Source organism: Oenanthe melanoleuca, chromosome 7 (assembly GCF_029582105.1).
Source record: "Oenanthe melanoleuca isolate GR-GAL-2019-014 chromosome 7, OMel1.0, whole genome shotgun sequence".
NCBI classification, from domain to species: domain Eukaryota; kingdom Metazoa; phylum Chordata; class Aves; order Passeriformes; family Muscicapidae; genus Oenanthe; species Oenanthe melanoleuca.
The window spans coordinates 5,348,417-5,373,138 of NC_079341.1; the positions used below are offsets into that span (position 1 = coordinate 5,348,417).

Sequence of the window (24,722 nt, forward strand, 5' to 3'; positions counted from 1 at the left end):
GATTAGAAAGGGCATTTTAATCACGGTTTCTCTACAGGCTGAACAGTTAAAATCACCCAACAGTGATCTCCAAAATGTCCACTAAAATGTCTCCAAAATAAGGCCACTAAATATCAAAAGAATGCTTAATGACCTTCAAATACTTGTCACAAAGATGAGCTAGGCTATGCTAACTGCCCACTGACTAGAATAAACCACAAATTTTCAAAGAATAACCTCTGACTTCTTTAAAACTGGGATGTATTCAAAATGTTGTTAAGAGATGCTAGAATACAGATGGAAAGCCCAATTATGATGTTTCAGCAAATAGGAAAACTATAGGGCTTCTACTTGGGCCTACAAGTTAAACTATCTTTTTGGGCAGGCAGGTACAAACTCAGTGCTCTGATCTACTTTATTCAGCCTGTGTTACACTTCTGTCCTAGATAAATGGGGTAGCACAAGTAGCTATAGTTGTAAATGTACAAAAATAACCTATTAGATGTCACTTTGTCTTCTCCCTTCCTCTCTCCTTCTCTCAGGAGAACCCAGTGGATCCAGCAAAGACTTAAAAAGAAAAAAAAACCCATGCCTTAAACTTATCTTGCACTTAAGGGAGGAAGATTTGAATCAAGGAATATCCAAAGAATGAAGGGGTTTCTCCCACTGTTTCTAGGAATCACATTTACCAGTCAGTGGGGATCTTTAAAAGTTAGAGGTTTATATGTGACAGAACAGTGCAGTGGTAGATTTTTGCAGATAAAATGTGTGTCAAAAAGCAAGATAGTGGAGAAGAATGACATCCAAATTCTCACACCTGGGGTAAAGATTCTCAAACTGGGGAAAAGATTGAAAAACCACTACAGTTATCTTCCACATTTCTATCTGTAATGTTTTCTTCCATTTGACAAAGAAATATGAATTTTTTGAGGGTATAAAAAGCCCAGTTGTTTTACCCAGCACAGAAATATACAACTTAGACCAGAGATAGAATATATGACAAAAGCCTATCCCAATATGCTTGTGAAACCCTGTGTGGGAAGAAAGGTAGGACAGGATAAGGCTGGGAACACTAAGAAGTGCTTCTACTTCAAATAACTGTAGCTAAGAACTGAAGTTTCAGTGGTTACTAAAATTGCCACAATAAAGAATTATGTGTGGCCATCAAACACATCAATAAAAAAAAAAAAAAAAAACATATGGGAGGAATCTGCATCTTAACTTTAGCTGTTTAAATAGCCTAGTTTGAGTTCTTCTTTGAAATAAAATGCAGACAATTTTGCTTTTGGTGAGATCTGTACAGTAATTTTCCTACAGGAAGCATGAGTACTTTGAAAGTACTTATTTCCTAATGATTTGCTCTCTAGGTAAACAGCCCATGGCTTCCTTTGCTGAAAAATAGGACTAGATATCAAAGAATTTCCTTGTATAGATGAGTCCAACAACTTGTGTTTTGTGTATTTAAAATTTGTTTTTCCAACTTAAGCAATACTGTTAAGAGTTATAAAGCAGAATGTGAAATAATGAAAACACAATTTTAAGGATTTCTAACAAGCAATAGAACCATTAATCAGAAGATCTATACCAATCATTACTAGTGGATTTCCTTACACAGATTAGTTCTACTGCATGTAGAACTTTCCACAAACATTTCCTAAGTGATAAAATGTTTAGGGTTTTGTTGTTGTTGAAGTTGTTGTTGTAAAGTTTAGGGGTTTTTAATTTTAATTTTTTTAAGGATGTTAATACCATAAATACCTTTTAACATGGTTGAAAAAGTTTGGCTTATAGGTATAATTCACTATATATATCTTCCAGGTTTGTTTTGGCTTGTTTTCCCTTTGATGTTGATAATGAAATTGTTAATGCTCAAGCATTACTCACACAAAAAAATAATGTCTATTCCAGAAAAATCTTTTCCCTTCATAGTGTTCATGTCAAAAATAGTCTCTTGTTTAACTTGCTGAATTAACAAGGAATTAACAAGGAATGCCATTAGCAAAGTAGAATCAGAGATTTCATCTGCTTCAATTAATGAAGCTCGTTGTTTAGAGTTGGACAGAAAACAGCCATTACATCTTATGAAAAATTGTGAAGTTTTAATATTAAGATGAAGCCAAGAACACTCAGTGCTGCTGACAAAGAGTCATTGACTGGTATTCCAAACACTAGATGGCCTTTTTGGTAGGACATTTGTCCTGTCAATCAAACTTGAATGAAAATCTTCAACACTTGAGGACTGTTCTTAAGTGAGCTTTTGGTGATTTTGAAATTGTGGTTAAAAATGTGGGATGGAAAGGGAAGAAATTACTTGTTTTTACAAGATAGTCCCAAAGGAAAGAAATCTTCCTAATTAAGATATTAACAAGACAGTAAATTAGCTACATAAAATCTATTCATAATGACATCAAAATCTAGTTTTCTACTATTAGTTTAAGTCTAAATGATATACATTTCTGGTGGCTACATCATCCTGAACTTCATTTATGGTTTACAGATAGAAATTAATTTAATATAAAAATAATAAAATAATGAATCAATTACTTTAATAGGCAATCAGAATGGAAACTTTTGGCTACTTTTAAAGTAATGATAAAGTAAGGTGAGTTTTGGAACACCTTTTGAGTTCAAGCAAATGCTTCTGTACATTTTTTACTGAAACACCCAAAGAGAAAACATAATTAAAAACCCACTGACCTTTCACTTTGTCTCATTATTGAAGAAAAAAAGAAAAGAATTAAAGAGAAATAAAAAGAATTAAGAGACAGTTTAGGTCAATCTGGGTCATTCTTTGACTCTGGAGTATACCATTAAAAAAAAACCTTTTTTTTTTTTTTTCTGATTGTGCCTCTGTGGGTGTATTCCAGGATGTCACCTCTGTTTCTAGAAATGTCTTTCATTTAAGTTACTGATTTTCTTTCTTCTGAAGCCCTGGTTTTCAAATACTTTCAACTATCCTGCAAATGTTGATGCATCTGTCTCAGTCCTCACAGCAAAAATAATATCCCAGAAGTACCATTTTCTTTGCTGACACATATAATATCTCATTACAAACAGTTTTTTTCCCACCAACGCTATTTACAAGTTTGCTTTATTCTATCACCTGCAATTTGCATTCTCTTCTAGTTCACAGATAGCCTCTGGAGTCAGGGATTTATGTAAGTTAAATATGATTTTATGGAATTTTTTAACTTTATCAGGCTGATCTTACTAATTTTTATTATTCACTTGACCAGAAGGAAAATAAAAACCCAAGAACCTGGGCAGATTAAAAGCCCATCAAGTCCACTTGTAGGATCCTGTAGCAAAAGCTCACTTAGCTTAACTGTATCTTATATACAGGAATTTAAAGAAATAACATAGATCATGTCCTGCCTCAATATTTTGAGGGAAAAAGGAAAGTTATCACCTTCACCCTAATAATAGAAGGCATCTCTTCATGATGAACAGTAAGAGCAGGTACTACTTACATGCCTAACTACACTAATTTATAAAATAATTTTCCTACTGTATTTACTGGTTTATGATCCTGACTACAATGCTTTCCTACCTGAACTCAGTGAAACAAAAAAACCCCTTGCTATGCTTCCTGGTACAAATGGTAACATTAATACTTTATTATTCCTGTGGAAGCTAAACATGAACAAAAGTTATACATGAGATGCTACAAAAACTCTGAAGTAAAATTTTTTTTTTACCTTCTTTGATTAATTTTTGAAGCTGTTGGCTTGGTGTTCACAGCAAGAGAAAATTTTGTGGACTCTTTTTAAGTAGTTCTCCTGTCTTTGAATGACCACTGAAACAAACCTGTAGAGAAACAGAAAGGTTGTGAAACAGATTAATTGCATTTTTACAGTACACTGTTAAAAGCTGAAGTACAAAATGGAAATTTGAGTATTCTGACAAAAAACCCCAACAAATTAAGAGCAGTCACAATAACCACTGAAAAATCATAGCCTTTTACTTCACATCTGCCACCTAGAATAGAGAAAGAAAACCCTATTTCATGTTTCAAAGGACTTGAAAGCATTACAGAAATTCACTTATGTTAACAGCATCCCCGAAAGAGGAGCTCAGATTTTCTTTCTTTTTGAGAGTCCTGACCCTTACAGGGTTTTTCAGGTTTTACTGCAAGGTTAACTTCTCTTAGGTTGGTTTTTCTGAAGTGAAGGTAAGTATTTAAAAGGAAATAACACACAAGTGGTGGAGAAAAACTGCCCTGGTCCCTGGTGGTCTGTGCTAATTGTGCGTGGTTACTCATCATTTCTTTGCAGAGCAGCCAGCCTGGATGGAAGGTACTTCATACATGTGCATTTTTGCTTAAAAATTCTTGTAGTTCTTGATATTGTTCCTTTACCTGATTAACTTTGCCTAACTACTGCTGAGCTGACATACTTGGTTTTACAGCAAGCTACATGAACAATTTATATATATATATATATATGTGTGTGTGTGTGTATGTGTATGTGTGTGTCTATATATCTTTTTCTACCTTTGCTAACAAATGATTGCAGAGAAGCAAGTTCAAGTCCACCTAGAGAACAGAAACCTGGGCACAAATGGGAGTGGAATTCAGATCCTACTCATGTAATATAGCCACGAGTTTCCAGATCTTCCTCCTACCAAGTCCCCCTTGGCTACTAAATATTTCAGCTTTGCATTCTACCCTGTTCCTCAATGCTCTTCATTAAGCACAATCCCTGACACACTATAAAAACACACATCTTTAGATCAGTGAATCTGCTCATTTATATGGATTGCTCACAAAGTGTGGTGAGAGCAGAGAGGAATGCCCTGGTGTTTGTAGGGCCAGGCCTTTGGTCATGGGCAGAACTTTGCTTCTGGGGAGATTTCTCCACAGCAACATGAGAAGATATGCCAGTGGAAACACCACTGGCTCAGGATAACTTTATAAAAACCAGCAAACTATGCTGCTTGAAATAAAATATTAAACAAAGAGTAGCTGTCTACCCTTCAGGCTAGGGATAAAAGGCAGTGTTTGAAGAAGGTTCACAGACTTAATAATATTATTAGAAGCAAACATTGGGCCTCTGTTTGCAGTCTTTAGCAGTCTGGACTGGGCTTCCATATTGCACCTTATCAGAGTTAGATCACCAACTCAGTCCCCCAAACTCCAAAGAGTTGAGGAACTGACTCTGTTTCTGGGCTTGACCAAGATGCATCATCTGTCCATACCTAACACACTGCATGGATAAAGCTGGTCAAGAATGGTGCAGCATACATTAGCAGCATGGCTTTAATGGATGCTTTGATTTGTATGCCAAAGGAATATAGGAAGAGAGGAGATATAAATAGGTGTTTAGGATATATACTTCTATCCTTACAGTGGAAAACACTCTGCAGCAGTACATGAGTACCACACTTAAGAAGAAACAAAGTACAAAAATACATACAGATGATTCCCACCACCTCTGGCTTCACCCTATTCCCACACAAAAGTAACTTGCACTTTGTTTAGCCAATGGGGTCTAGCACTTCCAATGTGTTACAGCCTGGCAGATCCAGAAATTCAGAACAAACTAACACCTTCTGGAAAAGCTTGGCTCACTAACAACCAGGTCACAGTATGTGTAACTGCAGCACGTTGTGCAGGAATGCCCTGTTAGCTTTGTGTACACAGCCTTCAGCATGGTCCTGCTTCCCATTTAGTCCAACTACTACAGCAACACATTTAAAATGCTATATACTTAATCTGTCCCTGCTTTCACCCCTTATTCCTGCCATCCTAGGAAAAACCCACAAAACCCACAATAATAGGCAGACTTAAAATTTCTTAGGCCTGCACAGTTCACCTCAGCAATGAATTCAGTACACAAAACTGAGAATCCTTGTGGACTTTTCACTCTTCATTATATTAAGTTCTGGAAGAAGACTTGCTATAAATTCATTCTTCTTCATGAAATAAAATTTCAAGATTTTGTCTGCACTTCAGTAGCTTTTTGAAATCTCACTTTCCAGTCAGGATTCCACTTACAATAGATTTTCCAGGCATGTTACTGGACATGAGAGCAAAGGAGTTAATATCTGCATCTTCATTCAGGATGTGGGACAAAGGTACACAACCAGGAAAAGAGGACCAATCAATCTCCATCAGCATTGCTGAGACTCTAGTTTTCGTCCAGAATATTCCTTCCCTACCAGATATTGGCAAGTCTAAAGGATGAAAACAAACTGATGAGAATAAAGGAGTGGTTGTCTCTCAGCCAAAACCTCTCTACATGAAGGAAAAGGCATGGAGCACAGAAAGGCAATGAAGGGAAAAGGAAGCATGTCATACTCCAGCCACCCTTCCATATACTACCTTGCCTTTTTGCTCAGGGTGTGAATGATCCTGAGCTTGTGATTCCTAACTGCTTCAGAAAGGGAAGAGCCAGCAGGAGCAGGCATCATGTCTTGAGAATTTTGCAAAGCTGAAACTAAGACTCTGCTCCAGGACCTCCAGGCTGGTAGGAGAGAGCATCCTGGAACAAATGAAGCAAGTACTCTCAGAAGTGTTTATATGTGTTTTGGCACAAGTGGTGGTGAAATAGCTACTTCCTCCCAAGCCATCATGGACAGGAGCTGCCTGTCCCAAAAAGTCCATGTGCCACAGAGTGCTTTGATGAAAGTCTGACATATGCAGCGCAATTTAAGCTTTAAACTATTCTTTGCACTGTTTCAAGTATGAGATCAACTTTCCTGAATACCCTCATCCCTACATGGCACAATGCACTTCCAAAAAGTCTTATTAGAACTTCACACAATGGCATTGTTACTTCCCTCTCTCTGTTTTAATTACCTCCTCATGCATTTCACTGTCACACTTGCATTTCTCATCACCACACTACAGTCATGATTCACAGTCATCCAGTCACCAACTGGTGCACAGAGTTATTTTCAACTTCTCTGTTATTTTCAACCAAGGAACAGAGTATGAAGCAGAGGCATTATTAGAGTTAGATTTTAGCTGACAATAATTTGATTTGCTCCCCCATTTCTCTTATTCCTCAAAGTCATCTGGTAAATGCAGTTTGAAATGTGATGTAAGTACTAATTAGGGTTCAGTTCCCCACTTCAGTTAAATTACCAACCTAAGAATCAACTGTCAATTTTCAGTGCATTTTACAATCTAGCTCAATCCCCTGACATGCATTTTTCAGAGAGCTGATTTTTCAAAGTCAGCTATCTGGAATGTCTGGTTATCACTTTTCTCATAGAAGCCAGCTCTTTTGCATCAATAAGTACAGGCAGTACCTAGACCAAAAATAATAGTGGAAGGAAATAGATACAGCAGAGAGATGATGTACTGCCATATGAGCTCTTTAAATATGTACAATCTGCTTTTTATAATAATTAGTAATTACAGTACACATTTCTTAGTTTATACCCATAGAACAGGTTCTGCTGAATTTCTTGACAGACAAAACAGAAGAATCATAACATTAAAAATTACTTAAAACTACTGCATTTGCATTGATATGTAGCTTATTCAAAACCTGAAGATCCAGAAATACCATAAATACATTCAGTCAAGGAAGTAGAGAAAGCATCCAGCTCCTGCCACGCCTTTAGAGAAGTCTTCTACTCTCAGCAAAGCATCAAGAGGAATACAGGTAATCATCTGTGAACTGAAATCCCAGTTCTAAACTCTAATTCATTATTATCTTCTCTTCAGTCCTCTAATGGACAGTATTAACAACTTGACATCATAATGGAAATGCCTGCTTTATAAGTAGTGTTTATGAATATTGAAGCTATATCTAATGTTTATGATATGAATGGACACACTAAATAATAAGATAATAATTCTGCATATAAACATCTGCAGTGGGTTTGGATTTCAGAGAGAAAAGAGCCGCACAGATTTTTTTTTTTTTTTTTTTTTTTTTTTTGTCCAGTAGGGACCCCTGGCGTTTCAGGCAGTTATAACAAGGACCAAATCCCTGGGAGAAAAATGAATCCATTCCTTCGCAGTCAGCTGCCTTTCTGCATCCTCACCCACTGCATCTTCCTCCTCTAAAATCAAGGAACAACACCTAGACGTATTATTAAGTTTAATTCTGAGTGTCTTACAGATTCGTCTTAGTCTTGCAAATGCTTACACAGCACACCTCATACTCGCACAGGACAGAAGTTGGCTACAAAGCACCTGATTACTCCAAGGGGAGGATGCAAGCAAATCTTGCAAATTTCCTGACACGAGGCTGAATTACCCCAAGCCTGGCCAGGAGACATTTCCAAGACAAAGTCCAAGAAGCGGATATTTGCTTTGTTCAGCGCGCCAGGTGCACAGGGATCTCTCCTCCTAACATTGCACACCCAGGCACACAGAAATTACAATATATGGCTACATTTCATGCATATTCATTGTTTTCCTTAGATAAGGCGTGGTTATGCAAATTATTTATTAAAACTCACCATTGTCATTAGCATACACGAAGCGCAGGCTCAGTGCACCCTGCTGGTGGCACTGAGGAAGGCTCCACGTCTTCCTCGGTGGTCCCCTGATGAAGGCTGGATGTCTCCATCACCGTGCCCTTTTCACCTTTCTCCTCCAGGCATCCACAGCCTCCTGTTAGCTGTTTCAGCCACTTCCTCACTGGTTTTAGCAAGCTTCGTTCTTCACTTTTTGCAATTTTTGTTCCCTGTTTCTTGCCAAGTTTCATCTAGCTCCTATATGGTTCCAATGTAGAATTCTTGCCCAAGTGTGCCTAGGCACAATGCTTTTAACCCTTTCAAGATACCCTAATATCCTTGACTTTCAGAGAGGTAGCTAACAATGCAGCCTGAAAACAGCCATGAAATTCTATGTAATTGCTGGCTTGGGCCACAGACCTAAAGCTCTCCATTGCTTCCTCTCTGATCAACTTCATCAAAATAACTGATAGGGCCTCAACCAAAACCAAATCAATCAATTTGTGCATCATTATTGTTTTTAAGTTAACTGCTATGAAGCATAGTCCACCTGTAGCAACGGGGAACAAAAACAAAAAAAACCTAAATATTCCACATCCACTTCCAGAGAGGCCACATATCTACCATGCAGAATGTTACAAAAGCTCTTACTTGAACTTCAAGGTACCTTTGTCATCCTAACCTCTGATCCAACCCAAATCTCTGTTCCTCTTTCTACACTAAACATCATCTTTGATTTTATCTTAGTTTAGACTCCAGCTTCTGCAGATAGTGTGTGGGATATTCTGCCTTTTTCAGATTACCTTGTTTTTGTGTCTCGTTCCTGTTAGAAAACTGCCTGTGGCATTCCAGGAAATAATTAATGCTCTTGCAGTTCCTAACAGCATTTGCTGTTTCTCAAATTGCCAAGGCATTTGTAGACCTCTTTACATGGAACTAAGTTGCCTTTGGTCTGCCTTCTGGGGAACTATCAGGAGGATCCCTCCAGCGTAAATTTGAGGAATATCACAAGAGGAGAAGTACTGTAGTAATATGTCCTTATTCTATAAGGCAGCACAGAGGATTGTTAGCAAATTGAAATGTATTTCTGGCAGAATTTAGGTTAGCAGTATCATCACCTCACTTCACAAACATTTCACATACTTATGTAGGCTTTCATTATCTGAAGGGACCTACAAGGAAGAGGGATTCTTTATTGGGAACCTCAGTGATAGGACAAGAAAGAACTGGTTCAAAATGAAAAAGGGGAAATAGACATCTGAAAGAAATTCCTTACAGAAATCTTCCTTCACCACCATGGAGGGGGTGGTAAGGCACTGGAACAGGTTGCCCAGAGAAACTGTAGATTTCCCATCTCTGGAAGCACTGGAAGCCAGGAAAGTGGAGAATGGAAGGTGTCCATGCACATGGCAGGGGGGTTGGAACGAGACAATCTTCCAACCCAAACCACGCTGGGATTCTGTCACTATGTACCAGCTGTGGAACATTACAAACGGTACACTACAGAGAATACATGAAAACATAGACATTAAGTCGTTTGGGAATAAGGGGGAAGCAGCCTCACTTTGGCTCCCTTTTTTCTGGTAAACGTAAGAAGCTGATTTTGTTTAGTCTTTGGTCATTAATCAAAGGACTCTGGAGGAGAAAAACCCCAATATATTTAATTCTAACATTTTCCATATAGCTCTTTACAATGTTTTCTGACAAGCAGGTTCCAGTTAGAGTCAGCCAGGCCTGGGAAGAGAGCTTTTCCGTTTACAGGCTGCTTTAGTCACGGCAGGGCGGTGCGGGGAGGGCGCTGCGTGCCGAGCACCGCCCCGGGGCAGCGTCACCGGCGGCCGGAGCGGAACGGAGCGGAGCGGAGCGGTGCCGGCACTGGCGCCATGCACTCCCTCGCCCAGGAGATCCGCAGCTTCTCCAGGGCCAACCTGCGCAAGCAGCGCACCCGAGTGACCACGCTGAGCGGCCGCAGGATCATCGAGACGTGGCGCGGCGCCTGCCTGCACATGGAGGAGGAGGAGGAGGCGGCGCCCGGCGGCGGCTTCGTGCAGGATCTCAGCGCGGACCTGCAGGTCGGAGTGGTGAAGCCCTGGCTGCTGCTGGGTGAGTGCGGCTGGGCACGGACAGGGGCCGGGCAGCACGGGCAGGGGCTCAGCGCAGCAACGCTCTGTGTCTCTCCCCAGGGTCGCAGGATGCTGCTCACGACCTGGAGACGATGAGAAAACATAAGGTAGCGTTACACCCACGTACTGATGTATCCCGCGTAATGCGCGCACCGCGTTTCTCCCGTGAATTAAAAAATCCTAAAATAGCGAATCTGGAGGAAAACTGTATCCCACTTGCATTTTGAAAAGGCTGCTCCGTTTGCAGGTGGATGGGTTTCTGTTGGCTTCACGAGAAGCTGAAATGCTTTCAGAGAATCCCAGAATCTTCCAAGGGACTTCTGGAGATTATCTAGTCCAAGGCAGGGTCACCCAGAGCACGTGACACAGGAATGTGTCCAGGTGGGTTTGGAATGTCTCCAGACAGGGAGACTCTCCTGGGCACCTGTTCCTGTGCTTGGAACCCTCCATCTAAAGAAGTTCTTCTCGTGCTGAGGTGAAACTTCTTGGCAATTGCTCCTCATCCCATTGCTAGGTACCACTGAAAAGAATGTTGCTTCCCTGCAAGAGTGATGATTGTTTAGAGTTGTTTAATGGAACAGATTCCAACGCTGCCACATGCATTTCCACTTCAGACACTAAGCATCACCATTCCCCCTTGCCTTATGTGGATTGATGAAACTAGAAAAACAAAGCAGCTTCTCTAAGTCTGTCCCAAAATTTTGTCTTTTTACTCTTCTCGGGTGCAGTAATGGGGTGATAAGGCCTTTGGACAGTGGTGGTTCTGCAGGACAGGCCATACTCCAGGTTGGCATCTGGTGCCATCTAAATGTCACTTTACTGTAACTTTAAATAACCCACAACCTGCCTGTAGCCTGGACAGAGCAGAAATGGCAGGAGGCTAGAGGTGGTGTCACCTGCCAAGAACAGGTGTGGTTTACCCTGAAATCCTTCTGCTTCAGCAAATGTTTCTAGTAACTAACCAGAAGGAATGTTAAGATTGTGGTTAGAGCAGGCTTGAAAATTTGAGTGATTGTTGGGTAGTCTGTGCTCTCATTCCTATTGCTTTCTCTTTTATTTTCCAACTATGTGATGAAAACTCCCTTTTCTGTTGAAAATCCATTTTTTTAGTCTGTGTTTGAGCACTGATCTTTTAATTTCCTCTCAGAAAAACCCTGACGTTTATCTCAGTATGTTTTAGCACACTTTGAAACTTTGTTTGGAGAAAAGCATACCATAGACAACATATGTATGTAAAACTGAACATTACATCAGTGTAAGGTAGAGTTTGTGTATGTCTAAAGATTAATTTACCTTTGTTACTGCTTGTTTTGCTTGCTATCTTCAGAAAATGCCGTTTCCTTTTTTTTTCTTTTATTTTTTTTGACTCAGGTCACTCACGTTCTAAATGTGGCATATGGAGTCCAAAATGCCTTCCTCAATGACTTTGTATACAAAACCATTTCCATTCTGGACCTCCCAGAAACTGATATTACCTCCTATTTCCCTGAATGTTTTGAGTTTATTGAGAAGGCCAAGATCCAGGTATGGTATATCCATAATTAATGTTAGTAGTTATCCTGCTTAGATTATTTATAACACTACTTAAGAACTAAAGCAGCTTCTTTTGTTAAAAGAAGATATGGTACAAAATGAATAGTTTTGCCATTGTCTTTTAAAATTTTAAATAGAAAGGAGATGCTATGAATCCACATACATATCAAGAATATCAGAAAATGTGTTAGTAGTCTTGGAGCCAAAAGTGATTTAACTGCTCACAAAATCCTATAAGGATGTGACATAGAAAATAGGCTGAAAAACCCTTCTGGGGTTGCTTGGCAGAGTTACCTGTGGCCAGCAACATGCCCAACTCAGAGCTGTTAAATTCAGGCTTACTGTATAATTTACAGCAACTGTTGTTTTGGTATCTAAACTATAACTCACCAACCAAACATTATTGCATGTTATTCTACCATATCCATCAGGTTCATTGTTAATGTAGATTGGGATAAGAGATGATCTTGCCCCAGTTTTCTTTGTGTCACAGTGTTCTTTCCTTCTCTCATTTATAATTTATAAGTTATGTGATAACGTATTGTCACTAAATTACCTTTTCAAGGTTTCTAATTACAGTTTCCAGTTGATTTCTAAAAGAGAGTTGCCATTCACAACTGCACAATTTTGCTTTCTGCCCCTTGTGTTTATATCTCAGTTACTATTTTGTAGGTTAAGGAGTTTACAGGAAAACTTTTACAACAACATTTGTAGTTTTCTGATGGAAGAGGTGGATGAAAGAGAAGGTAATTGGTGGAATAGCTGTTTTCTAGGATCAGTTCAAAAAGCACATGATAGTGGTATACAGAGACAGATCTCTAGGTGGTTTGAATTACTTTATTTGCTTTGTCTAAATAGTGTTAAAAGAGCTTATGATAAATTGTGTCATGAAGTTATCTTCTGTTTAAGTAATCAGAGAGATACTACTGTTTCATCTCCTAAAATGGGGGAGGAAAAGATGTTCACTGGTGAGAGAATATGATATATGAGAAATTATTTCTAGAACATGGTTAGCTCCATGAAGGAAGTATGAGACCCTGTGAATTTGAGGATGCTAGTGAAGCCTGCACTGCTCTGTGAGCCATTGCCAGCTGGGTACTTGTAAAAGGATTCATGTTTCTAAAACTGTCATGGCTCAAGTCTCTAGACATCATGGTACAAATTCTGATACTGATCAGAGCTCAGCTTTTCTTCTAGGCTCCAGCTTGGCAGGCAGGTTTTCCATGACATGTTCAGTGACCCATATCAAGTCATAATACTATGAATGAGGGATACTTTTTCACATGTTTAATAGCTAATAATAAAACTTCTGAAATCTTTTGTGTCCAAAGAGAAAATCTTTGCTTATTCATGACCATCGCTCCTTACTGCTCCCCCTGCCTTTCCTAAGGAAAAAGCCTCCATTTCATTGCAAAGTAAAATGAATCCATAAGGAATTACATTAGCCTTCAACTTCACTGAAAACTTTATGCCTCATTTAAACTTCTTTCCTTGATAAGGCTTTTTGCTCACTGTATACAACTATTGTATAATCACCTTTTCTGCTGGTGGAAGGTGATTTTATTTCTCTCTCCATAAAAATTTAAAAAACCCCCACAATTTGGTCTTGAATCTTACATGATTCTTGCAAGTTCACAGACCATTTCTGGGCAGGAAAACTTAGGGTATCAGGATTAGAGCAAGAAGTTCTTGGTAAATAGAGATTAATTTCCTGTTTGCAGTCTGTTTCTCACTTTTATTCTGTATTCATAGCTGATACAAAATTAGTTAAGAATGACATGCCAGATTCATTTTTGTATGAATTGTAAACAATGGGCTTTAGCAAGGAAAGATAAATATTTTCAGTATTATAGTTGATTTAATATTATGGCCCAGATTCATTAATGTTCAATAATTTTCAGGATTCGTGGGTATCACTATATAATTTTTGGTAGTGTAAAACAAACTAGTTATTTAAAAAGATACATGAAAACATGAAAGAGGGAAATAAAGCATGAACTCTGCAAAGGAAAAGAAAAATTGCTTCCAATGCATATTATTTACCCTCAGTGCTTCTGCTTGGAATTTCTCCAACAAGGATAATAATACTCCATTTCATACTTCTTTGTCTTGTTATTTAAACTGGAAGATTATTGGAGCAGGAACCATTTTTTGGTCTGTGTGTCTATTAAAATACCAGATAATTGTAATCTGTAACATAAACTGTCAAGTTCCTGGAAAGGAACCCTGGTGCTTAAAGGACCTTTTTGTATGTGGGTAAAATTCCCATTAAGTAACTTGTGCCTGTTAAGGGCAGACAGAACAGGCTGTTTATAACTAGAACAGTTTTGTTTAGCCTCAAGTATCTGAGCACATCATGTCATGTTTCAGTATTTTCATTCAGAATGTGGAAGTGCTGGGGGTTTAATGGTTTCTTTTTGTGTGAAAGGGGCATTTGGCAGACAGTTTGGACTGAGGCTTTTCCAAGTCATAATCTGACATACAAACATGACAACATCACTTAGCCTGGGCCTTGCAAACATTGCTTAAGAAATGTTAGATTGTCTAGTTGTCTTTGAGTTAATTTGGGTTTGTTATTTCTTAACAAAACTTCCAGTGTGTAAAAAGAGCTACTCAGATGTCTCAAAGGTTGTGTGGGAAATGTTTAAGTAGGATAAAACCCATTAATTTTATATATAATTCAGGATAAGCCATTGAATTCAAAATTCTGGGGTTGAATTCAAACCCCAGAAGAAGAATTTGTGAATTTTGAGTAGATTTGGATTTTGCACCCCAGCTCCCAGTGAAGGGCCATTAGTTGTACCAGAGGTGTGATGGGAAGGAAAAGATCTGTTGCAAATCACATGGTATTTTTTCTAATTTTTCTGTTCCCGTGCATGATCCCTGTTATCCAGAATCTTCCCTGCAGAGTACACAAGATTCCCTGCTGGAACTACAAGATGTTCTAAAATCTGCCTCTCTGCCTAGCTGTTGGCTTCCTTGCTATGTTTTTAACCTTTAACAAGATACTGTCAAATCTCTTTCCATATTGCAAATAAAATCTATTTCAAAACTGGCACCCAATTGGACCAGATACTTTAGGATCCCAGGTGTCTGTGATTTGGTTTTTACATGAATGGCCTGCTGGAAGAGAGAAAGAGGATGTGTTTTAGTACTACAGTATGAATTAGGTTTGACAATTTATTATCTGGTAATAATAGAGCATTTGGGGTAGAAAAATACTTAATTTCATATTTATACTATGCTTATATCTGTGTTTGGACTCACTTATATGTATAAATATTTGCTTTGAGCTCAGCAAGGAGCTTTCAATAAGTCTTAAAAGAATTTTATATATAAAGTTTCTTACACTTGTCACCTACCTAATGAATATCCCAAATTTCTTTCTTGGAGGATGGCGTGGTGCTTGTTCACTGTAATGCAGGAGTCTCCCGTGCAGCAGCTGTAGTCATCGGTTTTCTCATGAATTCAGAAAGACTGAGCTTTGCCAGAGCCTTTTCCCTGGTGAAAAATGCCAGGCCTGCAGCTTGTCCAAATCCTGGCTTCATGGAGCAGCTTCACAAGTACCAAGAACAGATTGCAAAGGCAAATGGAAGCATAAACAGTCATGACTGATCCAAAGGGAGAAGTGAAATAACCTCTTTTGACTACACAGGAACTGTTGGATGTACTTTGATCTGTCATTTTGAAATCCCCTTTTACATGTGCATTTTCAAGTCTTTATATATTTTTTCTTACCCTCCTTTGACCCTGTTTTTTTCCAGCATGTCATCAAAAGGCCAAATGGTGTTGTACTGACTTCAGAGAAGTTTTGCCTAAAACCAGAGCACTAATAAAAAGATACAGCTCCATTTTCCTTGAAATATTAGGAGACAATAGAATGATGGTTTCTTACTGAACCATCAGAAAATGCAAGCAATAGAGAAAGGAAGTAAAATAACTGAGATAAGTTGCTTTCCTTCCAAATCTGTGCATTCCTAGTTGGTTGTAAAATTTAGATAACAAAACATTCATATAATGAAGTACCTTGATACTGGATTTTTAAATTGTATTGCAACTACAGATGATACCATTGAATTTTGTGGACTAGCCAGCCATTAATTTTTTTGGAAATTAAAACAATGGTCTTTTGAGGATGCTCAAAATGTACAGGATGTTTTAATGCTTCATGTATTTATATTGTGTCTCATCTAGTAGTGATTTGATTTGCACTACTGACATGATGAGTCCAGCCTTGGAACTAGCAGGGCTTTTTTTCCCTGTAAATCATTTCAGTAGAGACACAAAAAACATTGATAATGAACCATCTCTGCCATGCTACTGTCTTTTCTTCACATCTGGTTCTCACGTGCTGTCACCTCACTCCATTCCACATCATATGTAAAGAACAGACATAGGGTCTGTAGTTTTGATAATTTTGACCCTCCTGAGAGATCTCAGGGTGAAATTACTGTCTTAATATGTCATGCTTAAAAAAAAAAAAAACTCTACAAGTTTTTAACAGTATTTTTGTGGCCTTCATGCCAGCTCTTAATGATTTATTAATATGCAACAAAATAAAGACAACACTGTGTTTGGATAAATTGTGTGCCAAAGTGATTTTAAGGGTTTGGTTTCAAGTTTGGCATTCTGGTACCACACTATTGTGTTTGAACCACCAGCTCTCAGTATGAATTGCTGATGCTCAAGAACGTGTAGTGACAGGACAAGGGGGAATGGGTTCAAAGAATCAAAGAAGGAGAATAGTTGAGATTAGATTATTTACACTGAGGGTGGTGAAGCCCTGGATCCCTGGAAGTGTCCAAGGTCAGGCTGGACAGGGCTTGGAGCAACCTGGGATAGCGGAAAGTGTCCCTGCCCTTGGCAGGGGCTGGATGAGCTGCAAGATCTCTTCCAAGCCAGCCCGTTCCGTGATTCTATGGTAAACTTTAATGCGGGGATTAGGCAACCCCAGTGCAAATGATGGCTGTTGGTGACCCGCCGTGTCCGTGGGGAGCAGCCTGGGCAGCACCGACAGCCCTTTCCCCGGGCAGGCTGCTCGGGGTTCTCGGCCCTTGTGAGGTAACCGCGGTTCCCTGAGCTCTGCTCACACCAGCCCCTTCTCGGAGGGGCCGGTTGCCAAGGGGCGCTGAGGCGGCAGCCGGCACAAGCCGCCCCCTGACCCCTCCCGGCCCGGCAGGGCTCCGCCCGCCGCAGTCCCTCACGCCATGTCCGGGGGCGGGTCGGAAGTGACGGCCGCAGGAAGCTCGGTCCCGTTTGAAAGCGCCCGGCGGAGCCGCCGCCGCCGCCTCTTTCCCGCCATCCGCGCCGACATGGCCGCCTTCGCCATGGAGCTGCCGCCCGCAGGTGAGCTGGGATCGCCCTCCCCGCCACCGCCCCAGAGCGCTCCGGCTGCGCTGGGCTGCGCTGCCCGGCGGGTCCGTCCGTGAGGGGAGCGGGGCCGGGGCCGCGCCCTGCGGGGTGAGGTGGGTGTGCCGAGCCGTGCGAGACAAGGCGCGGTTCGCGCCGCGGTGGAGCCGAGAGACAGCCGGCTTAAATCGACCGGCTGCTGCTTGGAGCGGCGAGCAGTGCGAGGTGGTGGGAAACTACGCCTAGCTGTAAAATGGATGTTTAAACCGCCTTTGATCTCGTCAGTGCGTGTAGGTATGTCAAAGGCGGGTCCCAAGAGGATGGTGCCGCGCTCCTCTCGGCTTGGCTGGCCCCAAACCAAAACACAAGGAGTTCTTTCTCAGCATAAGGAAAAACTTACACTGAGGCTGTGGAGCCTCCCTTTCTGAAGACATTCCAATCCCATCTGTAGACGATTTTTCTGTGTACCCGCTCTGGGTGACCCTGCCTTGGCTTTGGACCACATCATCTCCACAGGTCCCTTCCAACCCTAACCATTCTGGGATTCTGGGATCTTAATCCCTTACTGTATCTTGTGTTATGTCTCCTTAGTAGAGCCCACAATGGAAAAAGTTAGCTTACTTGTCATGCTTTAAAATTCTGTTTTCAGGAGCTGAACCAATGACTCTTGGCTCCCCGACATCTCCAAAACAAGGAGCTAGTGCTCAATTCCTGCCTGGGTTTTTGATGGGTGACTTACCTGCCCCGGTGACTCCTCAGCCACGTGCTTTATACGGCCCTTCAGTCGGTGTAATGGAAACAAGGTCTCCACTACTTGCAGGTCAGAATTTGTTACATGTTGCAAAATTGTCCTCAAAGCAAAAAAATTGTTTGTCTCGTTATTCTACGTGACTGTTGCGGATTTGAATCCTTATAGTTTTATATCTTTCTATAAGCAAACTCCACTGATTGAATAAGTGGTGAACTCAGTGTATTGAATTATAGATGTTTTAAATGTGACAGTTTTGTATCAGGAAAAGTTTGTTTCACAGGGAAGGTAACGTGAACCTCTCCTAATACTGAATCAATTTATATGACTCTTTACAAGTCAATTGCACATACATCGATGTTGAAAACAGAAATACCTGCTAGCAAACTAAATGCAGCTTGTGCAAACTGCTGATTTCTTTGCAGAAATTTTTCTATTTCTTTGAATTCTAAAAGGTCACTTACAGATTGTCAGACTTATAAAAGCTGTGTGGAGAAAAACTGAAAATATACTTCACTTAAACTGAAAACCTTGATGGGAGAGTGCTTTAAGAAATGCACATTATTCTATGCAACAGTAGCAGTTCTTCTATGTGTTAAACGGTTCAGAGTGGAGTCTTGAAGCTCAGGGTTTGGGATTGAAGAGTACTTTGGAAAAGCTTGGTTTCCAAACATTTTCAAGTGAAAATTTGATGCAATTTTTTTTTTTTTTTTTTTTTTTTTTTTTTTTTTTGCCTGGGGTAAATCCACACAGTGTTAAGATATGTCAAGTTCTTCCAAGGAGTTTAATTCTCTGTTATAATGGAAGTCCCAAAGTTTACAAAATGGGAGGGCAGCTGGTTTAACTTCATCCTGTCTATATTACATTTTTATTTAATATGAAATTAGATGGGAAGCCAAGGAATTTGGGCCATGGGAATGTGACAGTAATATGTAATATCTCCGTGCATTTTGGTATGGTTCTTTAACATGTAGGAAGGATATCTCAATTTTGAAATTTTAAAAATCTTGCTTTTTTATCTGTACTATAAGCAAGTTAGTCTGAAACAATTAGATTTATGGCCTGGCTTAAAATTGAAAGACATAGCCATGCTCAGAACTTCAAAGAAAGAAATGTGAATAGAATGGGTTAATAAGAGGTCTGAAAGTTCTAAGTGGTACTTCTGCGGGATGCTGTTTGAGACACCTAGAACTTTCAAACCTGAACAGTTTGGTAGGAAACATGGTTTTGCATACCTCCAGTGAAACAATTAACAGTCTCAACAGCAATCAACATGAGAGCATGGCTGAATTTATTACTGAAGTTTCAAGAACAAATAGCACTGAAGCAAAATTCTGAGTTTTTTCATGCTCTTCTTTTGGTCCTTTGAATTGCAGGAGGGTCTCCCCCACAACCAGTAGTTCCTTCTCATAAAGATAAAGGTGGTGCTCCACCAGTTAGAAGCATTTATGATGAGTTATCTAGTCCTGGGCTTGGATCAACACCTCTATCCTCAAGAAGACCAGTAAGTGTCTTTGGTATTGGCCTGTTCTTAGAGAGATGTGAGGCAGCTTATTGCCTCAGTGAATTCTCAAACTTAGTTGTGTAAATTGCTGTAGCAAAATGACTGGTGACCCTTCAAATCATGCTGGGTTGTTCAGTGTACCTGTTCCTGTTTAGGCTAAACAAGAGCTGTGGTCATGAACCAAATCCTATTATTGCCAATTTTCAGTACAGTAGGAAGCGAAAAATGGAAGTCACGCCTCAGTTATGCTTTGTACATACAAATTCGGGTTTGTTTGTCAGCTTTTCACTTTCTTGTAAATTTACTGGGCTGCTGATTCCCAGAAGGACCCTTTCACAGCTTGAAAGGAGGTTGAAGCAAGGTGGAGGCTGGCCTCTCCTCCCAGGTAGCAAGTAATAGAACAAGAGAAAATGGCCTCAGGTTGCACCAGAAGAAGTTTGGGTTGGATATTAGGAAAAATGTCTTCACTGGAAGGGTGGTCAAGCATTGGAGCAGGCCACCCAGGGAAGTGTTAGAATCACCATCATTGAAAGTGTTCAGAAATGTGTGGAAGTGGCTTGGGGACATGGTTTAGTGGTCAAGATGGCAGTGTTAGGTTAATAGTTGAACACTGAGAGATCTCTCAGGGATCTTTTCCAACCTTAATAATTCTGTGTTTCTGTGATTAGCTTGTAGAAGGCAATAGACGCACTTAGAGAAATAGAAAGAAATTTTTTCTGAGTAAAATATATAATCAAAATTTGGGTAGGCAGTTGGGGTTCATTTTGAAAGAAGAATACTCAAATTTCTACAAGGTAAATTTTATAATAAGCTCTGCTGCTTCACTGACTAATCAAGCATTTCTAGGTTGTTTTTCACTGAACTCTTTTGATACAAGGAGAACACTTCACTGATGAGCAGTCTTTCTGTGTTGCATCTGAAAAGTAAATTCTGAAAGCTGAGGTTTTCTCTGTGAAGGACAGAGTCCTATAGTATCTTGAAGGACTGGATATGAAATTTCAGGAAATGTTGAGCAGCTGTCAGAACATGTGTTGCTAGGTCTACAGGTTCTCCAAGCTGTTCGATCTTGTATCTAAGAAATGCCATGATCCAGGCTAAAAATAGGCTGAAACTGTTTTGGGTGATGAAATCCTGTGTTAAAATAGACTAAAATTGTTTTGGGTGTTGAAATCCTATGTTAAAAAGAAAACAACTACCATCTAAAACTCATAGTATGCTTTCCTTCTATGCACTAAATAGTTGAGCAGGATAGCAAGCCTAGTAATAGTCTCCATACAAGTGAAGGTTATGTTTCCATGATTTCTGAACTCTTTAGGCAGTGAAAATACTGATAAACTTAGGATACTATTATCCTTCCCATTAGGATGCACATGAATGTGTGAATAATTACAGTGCAGCAATAGTGACATGACTGTTTTGAGAAGGTAAACTAAAGGCTTTCCGAGTATTAATACTTAAAGCTTCTTTGTTTTACAAAGCCCATGTCAAATATATTGTCAAATAACTTTTCATTAATACCTCTTGGTAAACCTTTATTAAATACAAATGCAAATGTCTGCTTTTACTCTTAAAAGTTAGGAACAACTTAAGGCAAACAGTTAATATTATTACCTGGCTGTTTAAATCACTTGAAAATTGTCTCTCTTGATCTGAGCAGTATATCTATAATAATGATTTGTTACTTTCTATATATTAATGCAGGCCAGTTTTACACAGAGCCCATCAGTTGGAATTCTGCCATCAACTCCAGGAGCAGGTAGATGTCCTGTCAAAATTTGTATTTTCTTTTCTTACTCCTTTCTTTAATACAGAAAAATCATCACTGTTCAAGCTACATTAGTTTCTTGCTGGTTTATGAAGAGGTTGTATATTTGTTAGTTTTTCAAAAGGTGTATGGGTATGAGTAGGAAATAATTATTCATTCTGAGACTGGATGAGTTTCAAGCAACTTTTCTTGTTCCTTGTTCCAAATGTGGTGTTGAACTGAGCACAGAGATGGTTGTAATTGATGAAGAAGCTGAGATTGATGGATTGCCTTCCATCTTCACAAGGTTTGGTATCTTATGTATGAACTGGTAGCTTCTTGCTAAGCTTTATTCTGTTAGTCTGTTCCTATTTGGCAACTGCATTAAGCTGTTGGTGTTTCTAAGTCAAAGGGAACATTAGGTTGCTAGTATAAAAACCTGTTAGTGTGCTTGCAGATGTGAAGTTATGATTGACTTACTTTTTCTGTCTGTGAGTAAATCCCCATCAAACTCTTCCATATGCAAGTGAAGTGCTTGACACTGAATTAATTTTTTTATTATAAACCCCTGTCTTGCAAAAGAAATTTGTTCAACAATACTGTTTCAATTTAACAGCTTCGAGCATGTTCAGTCCTGCAAGTATTGGGCAACCTAAGAAGACTACTCTATCTCCTGCTCAGCTAGATCCTTTTTATACTCAAGGTGATTCCCTTACTTCAGAAGATCAACTTGATGACACATGGGTAACTGTATTTGGGTAAGTTGATTTCCAAAGTATCAGAAAAACCTGGGTCAAGTCTTTACAGCACACGAGAAAAATACTTGGCCATTGATGTTGTCTGGCATTGATATGTGCTGCAGGAAATACTGCTGTGGTTAAAGTAAGCAAACATACATTTCAGTGAGGCATCTTAACTTAAGCTACACTTTTTTTTTCCAGTTTGAAAAATAGACCATTCTGCTGTGGGGTGTGTGGTAAAGTGCCTAGAAAGTGGTATTTCTCAAGTCACTGCTGATGTCATTACAGTAGTCTCTTCTGGATTTCTGTAAATGCTTCATAGGGTTGTATCTTAACCCCTGAATTCCTAAACTGTTCATAATTTTTTGACTCTTTTTTTCTGTCTTTCAGATTTCCTCAGGCATCAGCTTCCTATATTCTACTGCAGTTTGCTCAGTATGGAAACATATTAAAGCATGTGGTATGTCTTAGTTTGACACTTATGTCAGAAAACACTGTGAATTAAACATTTGAAAGACTACATTTCACAATTTTCACTTAATCTCATTCAGATGTCCAACACAGGAAACTGGATGCATATTCGATACCAATCGAAGCTTCAAGCCCGGAAAGCCCTAAGCAAAGATGGAAGAATTTTTGGTGAATCTATCATGATTGGTGTCAAGCCCTGTATAGATAAAGTAAGTTAATAGTTGCTTTTAGTTAAAGATAAGGCACTCTGCTTTTGGTCTTTCTTTTTATTTTCCCCTCACCTCTTTAACTTTTTTTCTTTTGCAATTGCAAATTGTAGGTAGTTCAACTACATAGATATAGTTTGTTACTTAAGTAGTTAGTCTGTTTCTTAACTATTTGCCAACATTTTCTGCTGAGAAGGATCATTATGGGTAATCTCTGTGCTTCTTGGAAGTTACAATGCATACATATTACTGTACCAGACAAGAAAGTGAAACCCTAATATAAGAGAAATTGAGATAAGTTTCCTGACAGGAATTTGTGGCATTTAGGGCCTGCAGTGGATACCAAATGGCAGATTGACTGTTGCTGCTTTTAACTGTACCTCTCTATTTTTTTATGTCACTATGTGTCTCTGGCTCTTGAATTTATCTTAGTACTTTGGACTGAAAATTTGTTAGCAAGAAAATCCCAATCCTGTTCTCACACCTGCCCTTTCTCTGGTTTGTTTTGGAACTTGTGGTTCCCATCAAGTCACTTGCTGCCTCTTCCATTGTACATGCATTCCTTTCTAAACATAAGCCTATGAAATGGAGCCTTGAAGTTTATTGCAAGTCCTACAGTATATTTCTCTACATTGTTTTGAGTCTGGTTGACATTTAGTACAGACAGTGAACAGATTCCAACCTTCCACTACTTTGCAATGGCAAAATTCAATATGTAAATGATTGCAGTGAGGATAATGCTTGATGGTTATGTGTGCCTGTATGTTCTGTACTGACATGCCTTTTATCTTCTGGGATGTTTTATCAAAAAATTTAAATAGTAGATAATTTTAAATGATAAAGGTTGGAATATTGCTTTTCAGTATTTGCTTACATTATATTAATCCTCTATTTAAGAGTGTGATGGAAAATTTTGAAAGAAGTTCTACATCCTCAGTGTCTTCAATTTTCACTCCACCTACAAAATCTGTTGGCACACCAGTACAACCTGCAAATAATAGTGCAAGGATTTCTACAATGAGACCTCTGGCAACAGCATATAAGGCTTCCACTAGTGACTATCAGGTATTTTGAGGGAAGCAGAATCATGTTTTTGTATTGTCTCCCCTTAACTCTATGAGGTTGTGCAGACATTAACTTCAGTGTGACCTTAGCTTTTATCTTTTGCTGACAGTTCCTTAATGATGTGGTTCAAGTACAAGCCCATTCTGTTGAGTCTCTAAAATAATAAAAAATATTAAATTAATGGCTTGCCACTTTTCTGGGGATTAAGGGCTTGTTTTGAAAGTATTTCAAACACATTTTGTCAAAATATAGTAGTGCTTAGGAGGAGAAGAAATAGTGTAAAAAGTAGTAACTACATGTTGACTGATTCTGTGTATTTTCTCTTTGTTTTTCTCCCTTCTAGGTGGTTACTGACAGACAAACTCCTCGGAAAGATGAAAGTATTGTATCTAAAGCAATGGAATATGTTTTTGGCTGGTAATATAAAAGAGGAAGCAACACACTAAGCTGGTCATGGTTTGAACTATACTACTGGCATTTGTGGTTAGTTGTATAACTACTGGTGGCAGTATTTTATCTTGCATAGCACCTGTTATGCCTTCAGTTTATTTGGAAGACATGTAGCTTGCACTTTAAATGATGGCAGTGTATACATGGTTTTACAAACTGAGTAAGTGTAAATAAAAGTGCTTTATCCCCATTTGTGCTCTGATGGCATGATTGTGAAATTTCTCTTTTTTTATGCTGTGGAGAAGAGACTCTTGTTTCCCTATAACACACAGATTATGGGATGAGTGAATGTTTTAACTGTAGATATGAGCAGAGGCATTGGTGCTAGAGTAAGCAGATATTGAAATGGTTGTGATTTTATAAGTTTAAATAAAGAAAGAGATGAAAATCCCTGC

The 24,722-nt window shown here is 39.2% G+C and overlaps 2 protein-coding genes across 3 annotated transcripts; both read left to right on the top strand.

The window, feature by feature from the left end:
* The first annotated feature begins 10,073 nt into the window (after positions 1 to 10,073).
* On the top strand, positions 10,074 to 16,199 carry DUSP19 (dual specificity phosphatase 19). Its single transcript, XM_056496556.1, has 4 exons — positions 10,074 to 10,497; positions 10,578 to 10,624; positions 11,889 to 12,041; positions 15,444 to 16,199. Exons 1-4 carry the CDS (start codon positions 10,278 to 10,280, stop codon positions 15,663 to 15,665), a joined length of 642 nt encoding a protein of 213 aa, XP_056352531.1. The 5' UTR covers positions 10,074 to 10,277; the 3' UTR covers positions 15,666 to 16,199.
* Positions 16,200 to 16,992: 793 nt separating this feature from the next.
* Positions 16,993 to 24,517, top strand: NUP35 (nucleoporin 35). 2 transcript variants are annotated; one of them, XM_056496557.1, is made up of 9 exons: positions 16,993 to 17,396; positions 18,049 to 18,219; positions 19,524 to 19,651; positions 21,353 to 21,407; positions 22,012 to 22,153; positions 22,526 to 22,595; positions 22,687 to 22,815; positions 23,710 to 23,877; positions 24,221 to 24,517. In XM_056496557.1, the coding sequence occupies exons 1-9, from the start codon at positions 17,258 to 17,260 to the stop codon at positions 24,296 to 24,298; spliced, it is 1,080 nt and encodes a 359-aa protein (XP_056352532.1). In that variant the 5' UTR covers positions 16,993 to 17,257; the 3' UTR covers positions 24,299 to 24,517. The 2 variants fall into 2 exon arrangements, with proteins under 2 accessions (XP_056352532.1, XP_056352533.1); XM_056496558.1 differs by lacking the exon at positions 23,710 to 23,877 and having other exon boundaries at positions 17,141 to 17,396.
* Positions 24,518 to 24,722: the final 205 nt, after the last annotated feature.

Bases quoted from the DNA above. Each gene is read 5' to 3' on its own strand.
- DUSP19 (XM_056496556.1), top strand. From the start codon at position 10,278: ATGCACTCCCTCGCCCAGGAGATCCGCAGCTTCTCCAGGGCCAACCTG. The intron at 10,498-10,577 runs GTGAGTGCGGCT...GTCTCTCCCCAG, and splicing joins GAAGCCCTGGCTGCTGCTGG to GGTCGCAGGATGCTGCTCAC. The intron at 12,042-15,443 runs GTATGGTATATC...TCTTTCTTGGAG, and splicing joins TTGAGAAGGCCAAGATCCAG to GATGGCGTGGTGCTTGTTCA.
- NUP35 (XM_056496557.1), top strand. From the start codon at position 17,258: ATGTCCGGGGGCGGGTCGGAAGTGACGGCCGCAGGAAGCTCGGTCCCG. The intron at 19,652-21,352 runs GTAAGTGTCTTT...ATATTAATGCAG, and splicing joins CTCTATCCTCAAGAAGACCA to GCCAGTTTTACACAGAGCCC. The intron at 22,154-22,525 runs GTAAGTTGATTT...TCTGTCTTTCAG, and splicing joins ACATGGGTAACTGTATTTGG to ATTTCCTCAGGCATCAGCTT.